At 36.2% G+C, this 16,157-nt stretch overlaps 1 protein-coding gene and 1 pseudogene across 1 annotated transcript; both read left to right on the top strand.

Moving 5' to 3' along the window:
• The first annotated feature begins 69 nt into the window (after positions 1-69).
• LOC110670473 (cytochrome P450 703A2-like) lies at positions 70-7,751 on the top strand (annotated as a pseudogene).
• A 2,878-nt stretch (positions 7,752-10,629) lies between these two features.
• LOC110670442 (aspartyl protease family protein 2) lies at positions 10,630-12,371 on the top strand. The gene has a single exon (XM_021832501.2). It carries the CDS (start codon positions 10,712-10,714, stop codon positions 12,161-12,163), a length of 1,452 nt encoding a protein of 483 aa, XP_021688193.2. The 5' UTR covers positions 10,630-10,711; the 3' UTR covers positions 12,164-12,371.
• The last annotated feature ends 3,786 nt before the right edge of the window (positions 12,372-16,157 follow it).

The raw sequence follows: 16,157 nt of genomic DNA, 5'->3' as shown, positions 1-16,157 counted from the left end.
CAAGCCACTAAATCATGCACCAACGTTGTTTTCTTTTTGCCATATTGCAATTTAAATATATAACAGAAGATGGGACTCAAATGGCCCATTGGGCTATTAAATTTCTGGACTCCGATGTTCAGCAAGACAGCAACAACGTTCTTAACGCTTAGCTTCATTGCCTCTCCTGGGTTATGCAAATGCTATGTTTTTGAAGGAGGACACATGATAGAGAGGCCTCATGTGTCGCATGCCTAATCACTTAGCAGCCAGATGTGATTTAATCTTATAATATGATATGGATGGCGGGCTATAATTTCTACATGCCGCACTTAAAAATTTTATTAAATATATAAAATAACCTATGAGTAGACTCTGGATATTAGTGGATAAATAGTAATGCACTATTTATTCTTCATCGAACACGCCTTTGTCGAAGCTTAAATATTGACTTGATACTCTTTCTTATTAATTTATTGGCTTTCTTTAGACGAGTTCATGATATAGCTGATTATAAATGGGGACTTTTGATGGATTTCTTTGCCTTCTCTTCAACCATCCTCTTTGTAGCTCTCATCATCAACCTCCTTTAGTGGCAGAAGCAAAACTCTAAAAGGCTTCCTCTAGGCTCGCAAAGATGGCTTGCATTCAGCAACCTTCTTCAGTGAGGCCACTTACTTCGTAGGGACTCTACATCTTTGTGTAATAAATATGGGCCACTTGTTTACCTCTGCCTTGGCAATGCAGATGTCATCATCACCAATGATCCTGAAATTATATGCAGTATACTCTACTAGGATGATATCATTGCTTTACGGCCACGGAGGACTCTGGCCTCCAACTGTTTAGCATACAAGTGTGGAGGTGTGGCATTGGCCCATTAAGACCAAATTGGAAGCGAATGAGGAGAATTTATATGGAACATCTACTAACAACGAGGAGGCTTGATTCTTTTGCCAAGCACCATGCCGAGGAAGCCCAGCATCTGGTGCGAGATGTTTGGGCACAGGTCCAGACTGAAAAGCCTGTGAACTTAAGAGAAGTACTGGGTGCATTTTCTATGAACAAAGGGACTCGAATGTTGTAAGGGAAGCAATACTTTGGAGTTGAATCGGCTAAAATAAAAGACAGAGTATATATAAAAACAAATAAAGAAAGTTGAAAATCTGGAGAATTGTGAGAATTTTATTAAAGTATGTATTAAAATTACAATAATTAGTTAAATTTATAGACTAAAAAAAAGAGTAACTGATATTTCTAGAAAACTCACATAAAAACCTAACAAATCAGAATAAAGTATTCTTTTATTAACACTTCACTATTTGACTAAATCTAGCCCAAGAAAATAGTAACAGAAAATTGACTTGGCAAACACTAGTAAGCTAACACAGTAAGATGCACTAAATCGTATCACTCCCCCTTAGTGCATGCTTACTATCCATAACTCCAAGAGCTGCTCTAAAACATTCAAACTTAGGCTTCCCTAAGGCCTTTGTAAATATGTCAGCAACTTGATCTGATGTGGAAATTCCCTTCAGCTCAATTTCTCGATCCAGCACCTTCTCTCGAATGTAATGATGACGAACTTCAATGTGTTTTGTTCATGCATGAAAGACTGGATTTGCAGCAAGTCTAACAACACTCTCATTGTCACATTGAATTTGTACAGCATAATCAACTGCACCAGAAATATCTCCCATCAAACGCTTCAGCCAAACACATTCTTGCGCTGCCATTGTTGCTGCCATATATTCAGCTTTAGTGCTGGACGGAGTAACAGTGGGTTACTTCTTACTACATGAAATAACAGCAGAACCAACACTAAAACAGTATCCTGAAGTTGATCGACGATCATCTGCATTGCCTGCCCAGTTTGCATCAGTGTATCCTTTCAATAAAAAACTACTTACTTTCTTATACAAAAGACCATAATTAGTAGTTCCCGTAACATATCGTAGAATCATCTTAATAGCATCTAAATGTGAAGTTCATGGATTTTGCATAAATTGGGAAATGACACCAACTGAATATGCAATCTCAGGTCTTATGGTAGTTAAATAAATTAAACTACCAACAAGTTGTCAGAATTTTCCAGTATGTTTTAAATCCTGTCCTTCATTCTTCCTTAGCTTGAGATGTGGCTCTATTGGAGTGGCTTTTTCTTTTGACTCCCCCATGCCAAAACGCTGCAAAAGCTCTTCTGCATATCTTTTTTGAGAAACAAAGTATCCTTGATTTGATTTTTCTACTTTTAGACCAAGCAGATGCATATTTGTTTCTAATTTAATAAACAAACTAGAATCTGCCTCATAAACTTTGAATCCACAAAAGATAAAGTATTGAGCAATTTTACCATACCAAACACGTGGTGCTTGTTTGAGACCGTATAACGCCTTCTTTAACCAACAGACATGATGAGGATATTGCTTTGAAACATAGCCTTTGGGTTGTTCCATGAACACTTCACGATCCAATTCTCCATAAAGAAATGCATTCTTTACATCAAGTTGCCATAACTTCCAATTCTTAAAAGTTACAAGGACAAAAGTGGTTCTTATTGTTACCATTTTTGAAACCGGACTGAATGTCTCCTCATAATCCAATCCATAGTTTTGAGAAAAACCATGAGCAATAAGCCTGGCTTTGCATTTATCAACAGTCCCATCTGACTTCCTCTTTAGGCGATAAACCCATTTACAAGTAATGGGATTACAATTTTCTGGTCGTGACACCAACTCCCATGATTGATTTTTGTTTAAAGCCTCAATTTCTTCTTGCATAGCTACTTCCCATTCTGGACAGTCTTTGGCTTCCTCATAGCTCTTTGGTTCTTCATCTACTGCTCTAGTGAAGAAGCATGATGTAATAGTGCATTGATTGATTTGCACCTCATAGTCTTAGAGATAACTTGGCTGTCTTCTCTCCCTTGTAGACCTCCTTTGTTCACCATCTTCTGAATTTGAGATCTTTAAAGCTGGAAATTCATTATCAATGGGAACCTCCATGTTATTTTCTGGACACAGCTGCAGATTCTCTTAATCACCATCAAGAGTGACTTCTTGAATGGTGGTTTTCTGCACTGAATAGTAAGATGACACTTCATCGAACACCACATCTCTAGAAGTTACATACTTCTTTGTTTCTGGATCCATACACCTCTACCCTTTTCTGCATGAATCATAGCCAACAAAAATACACTTTTTTGCTTTCGGGTCAAGCTTAGTTCAATTTGATTTTGGAATATGAACATAACAAATAGAACCAAATACCAGAAAGTAATTTACTTTTGGCTTTTCATCATATACAAACTCAAAAGGAGATTTCTCTTTACCTGGCCATGGAGGTAGGCGATTTATTACATAGCATGCGCATTGAATAGCTTCAGCCCAAAGTTCTTGTGGGAGATTTTTATCATGCAGCCATGAGAGACTCAGAGAAACAAGATGAGCCAACTTCCTTTCAGAAACGCCATTTTACTGAGGCATATTCGGACATGTCATTTGCTGTAAAATACCATTGTCGCTGCAGTACTGAAAGAAATCCACTGACATATATTCTCCTCCATTGTCACTCTGCAGGCATTTGATCTTCTTCCCAAATTCTTTCTCTGCAGCATTTCTGAATTCAGCAAACTTTGATAAAGCTTCACTCTTCTCTTTTAGGAACTTCACCCAAGTGTACCTTGAGAAGTCATCTACCAACACCATGATATAACGATATCCACTATAACTTGGTGTTTTTGTTGGTCCCATCAAGTCTGTATGGACCAATTCAAGCATGGAAGATCTGCGATTTGATGACTTTGTAAACGGAAGATGATGTGACGTGCCAAATTGACACCCTTGACAAATTACATCTTCATGAATATTTTGCAAGGCCGGTATACCATCCACCAACGTTTTTAAGGAGATTTGCTGTAATAGTTGGTAGCTTAAATGTCCCAACTGATTGTGCCAAATTGTTGCATTTTCAGTTTGGCTTGTCTTCTTTACATAGGTTTCTCCTACTGACATAACAAATGAAGAACCTTTCTTCTCACCAGAGGTAACAACATCAGCAGATATGGTTTTTACATTATCAAGAACTTTTACATCCTTCGGCCCAAACAAAACATACTTTCCAGAATTTGTAATTTGAGAAACTAACACTAAATTTCTCTTCAAACCTGAAACATGGAAGATGTCATTCAGCTTTACCATGCTTTTGTCATCCATGCCAATCTTAACGACTCCTTCTTTTACTCCTGGATAAGTTGAATTATCAGCTGTAACAATGACCCGCTCTCCTTTGTGTTGACGCACTTCTGAGAGTAATGAATCATTTCCAGTTATATGATAGAAGCAACCAGAATCAATGATCCATTCATCTCTGCAGATTTCATGGTTAAAAAAAGCCTGAACTTGTGTTGATTCAACAGTGACGTTGTCCCTTCCTTCAGCTACTTCTACAGTGAAGCACTGCTCCCATTTTAGCTGATCTCCATCTTCTTTGTCACTTGCAACATTTGCTTTAGAAAGCTTCACTCTACAATTTTTCTTGATATGCCCAATTTTACCACACCTGTAGCACTTGACAATGTTTGGGTTTTGTGAATTATCAGTGGCAGCTTTTCCCACGTTTGGCCCCTCTTTATTGATCTTGTTCCCTGCTGACGTGTTTTTCTTGTCATGCTTTCCCTTCGAGAAAAGAACAGCCTCTGACTCAAAATTCTTTTCCATTTGCTTTGCCAAGGCCTCCTAGTTAGAAAGCAAGGCTGTTTTGCCCATCCTTGAATGGAGGTAACAAAAGGAGTGTACTCCTTCTTCAATCCTCGAATGAGAAATCGTCGCATTATGGTTTCACTAATCTTCCCATCCGCATCTAATTTTGAAATTTCAGCACAAATGCTTTTAACTTGTAAGAAATATTCAGAAATAGACATTCCTCCTTGTGTTGACATAGCCAACTCATTTTCCAGCAATTGTAACCTTGCTGTATTCTTTTTGGAAAATAACCTCTCAAGTGTCTCCCACACTTCTTTTGGTGAATTGATATCCCGAACATGATAAATGAACTCTTTGCTAATTGAAGTTCTTAAAGCAAAGAGAGTTTTACCGCACTTGATCTTCCATTTCCTCCGTGGTTCAGAATTTTCTGAAGTATCTGCAGGAATTTCAACATCGACTCCTTCAACTAAATCCCATAGATCTTGACCTTGAAGATATGCCTCCATACACATTCTCCAGTACTTGTAGTTTGTCCCTACAAGCTTCTTAACACCGTATTGTGTGCTTGAACTGCTTCATCCATTTGCTAACTCCATCTCTCTCCGCAAATTTCAATCTCCTCCAACAAGACAAATAACACTTGATAGACAAAAAGAAAGAAAGAGTGGTGAAAATGCTTCAGCGACGCTCTGATACCATAAACCAAAAGATAGAGTATATATAAAAACAAATAAAGAAAGTTAAAAATTTGGAGAATTGTAAGAATTTTATTAAAGCATGTATTAAAATTACAGCAACTAGTTGAATTTATAGACTAAAAAAAAGAGTAACTGACATTCCTAGAAAACTCACATAAAAAGCTAACAAATCAGAGTAAGTATTCTTTTATTGACACTTCACTATTTGACTAAATCTAGCCCAATAAAATATTAACAGAAAATTAACTTGGTAAACACCAATAAGCTAACACAATAAGATGCACTAAATCGTATCATCTGCATCCCCAAGAGGCTATGGAATTTATGCATGGAACTTGTGAGTTGTTTAGAGGCTTTTGGGTGTGTGATATATTTGAGTCATTATTTGCCATTTTGGAGGTGGATTGACCCTTATGGATGTGAAAACCAAATGAGGGAAGTAGAGAAGATAGCAGATGATTTTCACAAGATTATCGAAGAATATAAGAGGCAAGGCAGATGAAATAGGGAAATGAAGTTGGAGAAGGAGAAGAGATTGATTTTTCGGCGTTTTATTTTCATTGCCAGGCAAAGAGCACATGGATGTAAAGATCAAAGCTTTGATTTATGTGATCATACGAAGATGAAGTTGGAGAAGGAGGAGAGATTGATTTTTCGGCATTTTATTTTCATTGTCAAGCAAAGATGGGAAAGAGCACATGGGTGTAAAGATCAAAGCTTTGACTCATGTGGTCTTTATGTGATCATACAAAGATAAATATATTCACCGTTAGATTAAATTTTTTATATAAATTTATATATTTTATACATACACTTTAATTAATTTCATATATATTTCAATATAAAGATATAATCTAATATTAATTAAATTCACTCTTATATAAATTTAAACTTATATTAAATTTAATCTTCAAAATATTATAAAATTTCTCCAGAAACTGAAAGAACGCAAATTCTCCCCCACACACGTTACTATTAGGATATGATAGCTGCTGTAACCGATACCTCAGCTGTGACACTTCACCTGTGACTGTGACTAATGAATGGGCCATGGCAGAGGTGATCAAGCATACACGTGTCCTCCGCAAGATACAAGAGGAGGTTGATTACGTTATAGGACCCAATAATATGGTGACAAAATCAGACTTGCCATAACTTTACTACCTACATTGTATTGTACGTGAAACATTCCTGATGCACTCGGCTGGGCCCTTTCTAATCTTGGACGAGTCCCTACGTGCCACCACAATATATGGCTACGGGCTACCGTATCCCGCCAAGACTCGCACTTTTATTAATACTCATAGTTTGGGCCGAAACACCAAGTCATGGATGTGGAGAGTTTTTTTTGGGCCCGAGAGGCATTGGGCGGAAGATGGACGCCGGTAGAGATAAGCTATGGAGCTGATTTCAAGATATTGCCCTTCAGTGCTGGAAAGAGGAAGTGCCCCGGTGCACCCCTTGGGGTGACTTTGGCGCTAATGGTTTTGGCTTGACCTTTTCACGCCTTTGATTGGGCTCCACTCAAGGATGTCCTTACCGTGGCCGAAATAGCTGGCATAAATGGAGCCAAGCACACAAGCAGCTTCATCCCAATTTGTCACAGTATCACCCTAACTCATGTTCGTGTTGAAATGGAAGCATTGATAGCCATAATCTCAGCCGGCCTGACAGTGTATGATAAGTGCAAGGCTGGAGGGGAGTGTACCATGGAAGAAATATTGGAGCTAGGTTGAGCCAGTATATGACTCAGAAGAAGACAGCACGCAGATGGTCAGGAGCAGCAATTGTTGAAGCAACATATATGGAAAGGAGTGTGGTCAATTGATACAGGGAAGACTGAAGGATTTGATAGAAGAATATAATACAAATTATTGAATGATGTGAGGTAAGTGCATTATATCCGCAAGTACTCCATTTCTCTTTTTCCTGACGTTTAATGTTCCAATGAAATCTTTACCATTAAAATCTGTGGACTTCTATAGCAAATGCTAACATGATTAATCATCTTTGGTTGATGATTCTGGTGATGAAGACAGTTCACAAAATTTCGTTCTCCTGTTTCAGTAGCCATAGGATTTGATTTCTTCTTCAATGCCTGAGTATATTTGTTCCTTATTTCTCTTCTTCTTCCTCTCCTGTTAATATTTTGAGTATTTAATTCTCCCCCTTGATTCAATGCGCATCTTTTGGTGATAAGGATCTGATCTTATGATAAATAGTGCGTTGACTGACTTATAATTTTCTTCCTTGTGACCTTGGGTTTGGTGGCGTGAACACGTTTTCTGCAAATAAATGTCTTCATTTGGGAGATTTTTAACTTGATGAAAAAGCCAAGGATCATAATCATTTGTGGTCTCTTTTTTTATTCTTTTGCCTCACGTATGGCTTTTCCAAGTCTTATCACTAATGCTTAAACTTTGCTGCTCTTTCCCAGCTATGATTCCTCTTTATTGTCTTTTCTATTGCTTTTTCCAGTTATTTATTTACTTTAGGGAAGTGCTTTAGTGTTTGCCCCACACGGTTTTAACTTTAAAAGACTGGCAAGATATTGTTGATATCAGATGAATAATAACATGGAGTCATATCTACATATGTGAGGGAAAGCACACTACAATTGATGAATTAATAAATTCTGTGCCATTTACCTAGCAGGTGAGTTAGTAGTTTAAAGTGTGGAATTGCGCGGAGCTACTACTTCTACTTGGCAGTTGGCATTTATGTGCAACCAACTGGCCTAAAGGAAAAGATAAATGCTGGTTCATTTGATTTCGCTTGTGAATCACCGATCCACCATTTTCTTACAAGAATTTGGACACGTATTAATATAGATGCATAACGTAGTTAGGTTGCATCAAAGCTTAATTAGCAACTTGTGGAGCCTACCTACATGTGCCTGCATGATCTCCTAAATTGATCTGATTAACACGTTTCACCTTGTGGAGTAAGTTTGTAAATCTACCCTTTTGACTAATTGTGCAATTGGGCACTTTACTCGCTACCAACCAAACGTCCCCTCCCCCCTTCACACCCATATTACCATCAAGAGGAGTAATTTTATATTAAAACTGTTATTCCATGCAAGTATATTATATGAAAAAAGAATGATAATAAAAATAAAAAAATAGTTATTATTTTTAAAAGAAATGATTATACATAATTATATTTTATAATATTTATTATCACTCATTTGATATTTTATCACTGATTTATCATTTTATATATACAAAAAATTAAATAATTATATTTTATAATAGAGTTCACCATATTTTATGGTAAGATTCATTATATTTTTAGTGACATGCCAATTTTTAATTAGATAAATATCTACCCTCACTCGAGTAAGAGTCACTCGTCTTACCATTTTATGTAAATATGTCTACGAAGAATCGCTAATGGATAATAAAATTTCTCACGCAAAAATATTAGTCATGCATCCCATCATGAAAAATTATAATATGAAAAATAATTTTTACATAATTATGAAAAATTATATATGTGCATCGAAATACATTTAAGACTGAGCAGAATTCGATTCAAATCAAAAAATCGAATCGAATCAATTCGTTTTAATCGGTTTGATTTTAAAATTAAATCGGTTCGGTTCGATTTTATATTATAAAAATTTTGATTATTTCAGTTCGGTTCGGTTTTGAAGAGAAAAAATCTGTTAAACCGAACCGAATAATAATTTAAATAGTCAAATCAAATTAAATCGAACCGAATTGATTTTTGAATTGATTTATTTTAATAGAAAATTTATGAATTATATTTAATTTTATATATATTAATTGTTTAATTTCATTGATTAATGGTAATTAGGTTCAAACCAAAATTAAAATTAGATCAAATAAATTGAAAATCAAGTCTAAATTAAAAAATCAATAAAAAATCAAACAAATCGATTTAAATCGAATCGAACTAAAATAGAGTGGTTCGATTCGATTCGATTTTTTATCCATTTCGATTCGATTCGTTTTCTAAAATTTACTATTCAATTTTTATAATTTAATTCGATTCGGTTTGATTCGATTTAAACCGAATGCTCACCTCTAAATACACCTAATAATTTTTTTTATAATACCTTGCCACGTATGACCATTTTTGTCACTTCAGATACTGGAAAGTCCGCGTATGACGCATTTTTCTTGCCACGTTTTGAATTCAAAAACTGATTCATAGGAGAAAAAATCACAATCGAATAATATCAGGGTTGCACAAAGATGCAAGAGAAAGAAAAGCGTTAGGGTGCCCCGTGTAATGCAATTAGCAGTTAAAAAAAAAAAAAAAAGCGTTTGGGCAGGTTTTGTGACACTGCAAATGGTTATGGGTCGCATTAGAATTGGGTCATTGACATGATAACACGGGATTGAAATATATGAAGCTTCCTGCAACCTGGCAACACAAGAATGAAATCGAGAGAGGTCAGAAATTAATCAGATGCCACATGGTAACATGGGAAACAAATATAAATCAACAAAAATATGCGAAAAAGAACAAACAAGAAGGAAAGCAAGTGAGTGACCGAACAAGTAACATGCTGCATTATAATTTCAATAGACCTCTTAGATTTGATAGATAATAGATTATAATTCAATCATGGTCCGCCTGTAATGTCTGCTCACTGTTTACTCATCAATGAAATTTTGATCTTTGGGGAAAAAAATAGGCACACTTTCTATCGTCTATCAATGATCAAACATCATTTCTTTGAGGAAAAAAAAGTATATCAAACATCATTTCCCTTTATATACATGATCTTAAATTTTGGATAATTGACTGTGATAAGCATCTGATCTTAACTATGATCTGTATATCGGTGGATTTTAACAGATTAACTAACGCAAAAGTCGACAAAACTTTGGGATATTTGTCCTCCCTAGTCCCCATCACTCTCTTTTCGCTTTCCTACCTATTATAATTACCTCATTAATTATACTATAATGTCAGTTAAAATAATTGAAATATTATAATTTTTTTTTTAAATTATACGAATGGAAGAAAATACATTAGCATCGACGAATTAGGAATTAATGGTCATTAGATTTGTTTTTTTATGTACTTATATTTTCTAGAGTGTTATTTTGAGTAACAAGTTCCAGATTAGATTTTTTTTTTAGAGAGAAAACTGTTTTTTTTTTTTTTGGACTGCATGACTTCAAGTCTTCCACTTAAAAAAGAAGGAATATATGCTATATTACCTCCCCGACAAAAATAAATTGATAATTTCGCTAAGAGCCGCTTTTCCCACTCGCTGTTTCAATTATTTATACTCTCTCACCTCTGCAAATCTCTGCACCCCTCACTCTCACATTACTTTCTGTGTCCATGGAAGGAAAAGCGAAAAATGCCCTTCTCCTCTTTTCCTTCGCCATTTTCCTTTCACTCTCCACCACTTCCTCAACCCCACTCCACTACCAGATCCTGGTTCTGAACCCTCTCCCTAGCCAGCCCACTATCTCATGGCCAACCTCCGATGTCGATCCCGATTCCGACTCAGAAACTCTCCCTGCATCCGTCGCCACCGAAACAGAGTCCACCTTATCCATACAGTTACATCACATAGACGCATTATCCTTAAACAAAACCCCTCAGGAACTCTTCAGCCTGAGGCTTAACCGTGATGCTTCGCGAGTCAAAGCTCTGTCCTCCCTTGCTGCCTCAGCAGCAGCAGCAGCCGGTGGGAGCGTCACAGGTGGGTTTAGCAGCTCCGTCATATCTGGCCTAGCGCAGGGTAGCGGCGAGTACTTCACGCGCATAGGCGTGGGTACACCTCCCAGGTATGTTTACATGGTGCTGGATACTGGAAGCGACGTCGTTTGGATCCAATGCGCCCCGTGTAAGAAATGCTACTCTCAATCTGACCCGGTTTTCGACCCGCGTCAATCTAGATCTTTCGTTGGGATTCCGTGTGGGTCCCCCTTGTGCAATAGGCTTGATTCACCGGTCTGCAATACTCAAAAGCAGACCTGCATGTACCAAGTTTCCTACGGTGATGGATCTTTCACTTTGGGTGACTTCTCCACGGAAACGCTGACGTTTCGCCGATCTAGAGTTGGACGTGTCGCGCTTGGATGTGGCCACGATAATGAAGGCTTATTCGTCGGTGCTGCGGGTTTGTTGGGACTTGGCCGGGGAAGGTTATCTTTTCCCTCACAAACCGGTCGCCGGTTTAACCGGAAGTTTTCTTACTGTTTGGTAGACCGGTCTGCTTCTTCTAAACCATCCTCTGTGGTTTTTGGAGACTCGGCCATCTCTCGAACCGCCCGGTTCACCCCGTTGATCTCAAATCCCAAGCTAGACACTTTTTACTACGTTGAACTCCTGGGGATCAGTGTCGGTGGCACGCGTGTTCCTGGCATCACCGCATCTCTATTCAAACTCGATCGAACTGGGAACGGCGGTGTGATTATCGATTCGGGCACGTCCGTGACTCGTTTGACGCGACCCGCTTACATAGCCCTTCGGGACGCTTTCCGCGTCCGAGCTACCAACTTAAAAAGGGCACCCGATTTCTCTCTATTCGACACGTGTTTTGATTTGTCCGGGAAGACGGAGGTGAAAGTTCCAACAGTGGTGTTGCACTTTCGCGGTGCTGACGTGTCTTTGCCGGCGTCTAATTATCTGATTCCTGTGGATAGTAACGGGAGCTTTTGCTTTGCGTTTGCGGGTACAATGAGCGGGTTGTCAATAGTAGGGAATATTCAGCAACAGGGGTTCAGGGTCGTCTACGACTTGGCGGGCTCAAGGGTCGGGTTTGCTCCACGTGGGTGCGCCTAAACTCTGAAGGCGTAATCAGTGGGCGTTGCGGTAAGGGACAAAAGGTTTTTTCCTTTTTTTTTTTTCTTCTAATTATTTTTTTTTTCCGTTTGTGGGTTGTCAGAAGGAGTGTAGGATTTGGGATGATATCCACCTGTTGGTTTTATGTTGTAACTTAAAAACGACGGTAAAATCGTTATATAAGTTCAATTTTTAGCTTTTGAATTAACGTTATGAGAACGAAAAATGCAAATTTTCTTTGATTAATACAACCTAAATCGTGTAGGTGAAAGATGTAATGCTGTGGTTCGCAAATGTTTTTGGTAAAGAAAATATACTTCTTACGAGTTGCTATAATTTGGTAAACAATGCAAATATGTTGTCCAAAGAATTACATTCATTTGCATAAGGTAATAGCTCTGTGAGATTTGTGGGGACATTTTCTGGCTACTTGCTAGTGGTTACCCTCTTTGGCAGGGTAGCTTCAAATTCAATTTAAAGTTAGGTAAAGGCATTAACTGGAGGGTCTATTTCAGTGTAGAACTGGAAATCTCATTAGGCTGTAATTGCTCTTCGATTTAATAAATCTCTCATCTATTAAAAAACACTTGAAGTTCAATTAGTGCCATTCATAAAAATAATGTTTCCTGTCTAATTACTGCCACTCATTAAATTAGTGTTTTTGATGCTTTTTCACATCAATGGAAACCCAGTTGTTTCAGACTGGCTTTTATTTTGTAGTGAATGAAAGGAGGAGTTGAATATAGGAGGAAGCAGATTTTTGGATGTTATCTCGTTAAACATTTTGTGTACACATTAGTTTTAACAATATTACATTGTGTTCTCTATTAAATTTGTCGAATCTCAGCCGAGAATGGTGAAAATTTGATGGTTGACGATGTCTTTTTGCAACCACAACCAGCAATGGCAACTAAATGGTGGGGCTGTATACAGACCCATAAATTAGATATGCAGCATCATCTTCATCTTCAACGGTGAACCGTGAAGGAAAACAAAAGCTTTGGAGGTCTCCATTTCTTGTGGGCCCTCATCAACAGTGCCCACTTCGTAATGGAATTTCACGAATCCAGCTTTCGGTGCATGTGCATATGGATATAGAGAGTAGGAATCAATTACTGTTAGCACAGTTCTGTCCAAACTATCAACTTTATACATAGACTTCACTATTCATGGCATGGAGTATGGGCCTATATATCATATAACAATTGGAGCCTTGTGAAATTACGACTGGGAAAGCACATACGCCACATGCATGATGATGCAACTGCCCGCCCACATCGCAGATGCCAGCGGCGGCAAGTCAAAGAAAGCTGCCAACTACTCTACCCTATGGTATATTAGCAAAGCAAAGTCATTTACTCTACGACCTTCACAGAATTCTACCCTTTGTGCTATTCTAGCTGGAGAAATCCCGTGGAAAAGTTAGAAAAGCGCAACAACAGATTGGTAGCAGCACTACCAAAAAAGTTGCACATATTGATACTGTGGATGCTCAAACTTCTTCCTCACTCAGAAAATAATCATATTTCCGAGAGTATTTTAATTATTCTTATTTCTTAAATTAAAGAGGTCAAAAATAGATTTCAGTCTTAATCAAAAAGGGCAATAGAATCTAGAGCTGTCATGAATAGAAATTGGTGAAGCTTTGATGTATGGCGTGATAATTAGAAAATTTTTATATGTGAAATTTATATATTTAATAAATAAATTTTAATATATATTTTATAATTTAAATATATAATTAATTAAATTTAAATTAAAAAAATTTAATATGGTAGGCCATTTAATGTTTTAATTAGTGTTTGTCTACAGGAAATATCAGACTAATCGTAAGTTCATCCACCTGTGCACATGGCAGATTTTTTCCTCCTAAATAATCTGCCGTTTGAAGATATGCAATGAAGCGTTCGCCATTAGTTATGCTGGTGAAAAGTCAGAACAAAGAAAATGAGTCTGATCATAATGACTAAAATAAGATATCAAATAAACTAACCATTATTTTATCTGATCAGATCATAGTATAATTTACAGTATGATCACGAGAAAAATGGAGCATACATCCATTCCATCTCTCTCTTAATACATGTGCCCTGGGGTGTCACCGTGTCAGCAAAGTGAATATTATTTCTCATTTCTGTTTTTATTGGAATTTGATTATTTGTTTATAATTTATATCACACCATGTGTAAAAAATTGAAAAGAAATAATAATTTTAATTTAATAATATTAAAATTATTTCAAAATTACAAAATTTTGAATTTAAATCTCAATTAAAATTAATTGTATAAAAATTATATTTTAATTATTAATTATTTTTAATTTTTTATAATTAAAGATTTTAAATTAATTTTTAAATTAATTTTAATAATTTATGATTAATATATTTAAAATATAATTTTCTCCATAATTACCTATACATATATCTCATCATAACAACGTTATGCTAGTGCCACATTCTTTCCTTTTCATTTTTCTTTATATCAATTAATTTTTTTTTCAAAATTAGAGCAAGAAATCTAAGACAATAAACATTTAAAAATATATATCTATAGAGCCTGTGGGCCACAGTTTTGGAATTTTGGTACGTATAAGACCTAGGTAGCTCAACAAAAATGATTTTCAACAACCTCTATGCGAAGAAAATGCACCCACTGTCCTAGCATCAATATACGGACTATCCTATGGCACAATTGGAATTAAAAAAATAGGAAAAAAAAACCACGAAAATTATCCTACTTCATTAGAATTTAATTAATATTATTAAAATTTAAATATATTTTAAATTCAATTAAAATTTATTCTACCACTGAACGTAATAATCTAATAGTTAACTTAGTAAAATGGCATTGTTCTATCCGGTTCGATTCCTCGTACTAGTATAATGATTAAATATTATTTATACTTAAGAGTGTAATTAGAGGCATGACGGGTTGTCTAATGCATGGTTCACCTCATTGGGTGTCACTTCGGGTTCGGTGATAAGTCTCTTTACATTAGATTGGTGACTCTGGGTCTCGGATCTAAGGGAGTAATGACAGTCATGCATGCATGGAGAGCCATCATTTTTGGCAAGTAATAAAAATTAAAATTTATTTTCAACTATCTAAGTTAGTCCTAAACCTGATTATTATTATTCAAAACATACTAGAACTTAATTAATTTTATATATTTTAATTAATAATTTACATAAAAATTATTTTTATTAATAATTTATATTTTAAAATTTAATAATTTTATAAAATATTTTAATTTTATTTTATTTAAAATAAAGTATATAAATAATTATAAATATTATTATAAAAAATATATATTTTATATTTAATTAAGTATACATATATAAATGAGTTTGGGTAAGGTAAAACCTGAATGATTCACTGTAGCAAGACAAAATGAGACGTCGTCGGAACTGCAGCTAATTTCAGAAACTAGAGTCCTAAATTATGCAGCAGCTTATGGAAGCTGCAGATTATTTGTTAAATTATGGACGTCCTTTAGGTTTTTATTATTGCTTTTTAAAATTAGAGTGTTCTTTATGAATTGAGGAAGTTATACAAGCTTTTAGGGACAAAGCAGAACGTTTAAGTCCAATTGTTGATCTCTATTCTTCTAAAGGTTGAAGTAGAGGATACTTTGGAGATTGCTTTCTGAATGAATTCATTGATATCCAGAATCGTGTCCAATATGTGAAAAAGATATGTGCGGAATCAGACTTATGCTCGTCCAGACACTACAAAGCATAAAAAGGAGAGGCTGCTGAAAGCAAAATGACTTTTTCCCCCATGTTTTGTAAGGGTGAAAGTGAGGCTCCTGAAAGCAGTAAAGGCAATGCAAAAATGTAATGAGTCATTGGGTTGTGAACATGTTGGAACTGATTCAAGCTCACTGGAAGTAAGCCCTTAGCTGAAGCTCCAGTTATAAGGTGGGGCCATGTCCTGGATGATTTGGGGTTTCAGATGGGGATGGTCTGGCCAAAAAGAGAGGCAAGGAACTTGAA

Source organism: Hevea brasiliensis, chromosome 9 (genome assembly GCF_030052815.1).
Source record: "Hevea brasiliensis isolate MT/VB/25A 57/8 chromosome 9, ASM3005281v1, whole genome shotgun sequence".
Classification (NCBI taxonomy): domain Eukaryota; kingdom Viridiplantae; phylum Streptophyta; class Magnoliopsida; order Malpighiales; family Euphorbiaceae; genus Hevea; species Hevea brasiliensis.
This window is presented reverse-complemented; position numbering and strand designations above follow the sequence as displayed.

Coding starts and splice junctions, on each gene's coding strand:
- LOC110670442 (XM_021832501.2), top strand. CDS start 10,712: ATGGAAGGAAAAGCGAAAAATGCCCTTCTCCTCTTTTCCTTCGCCATT.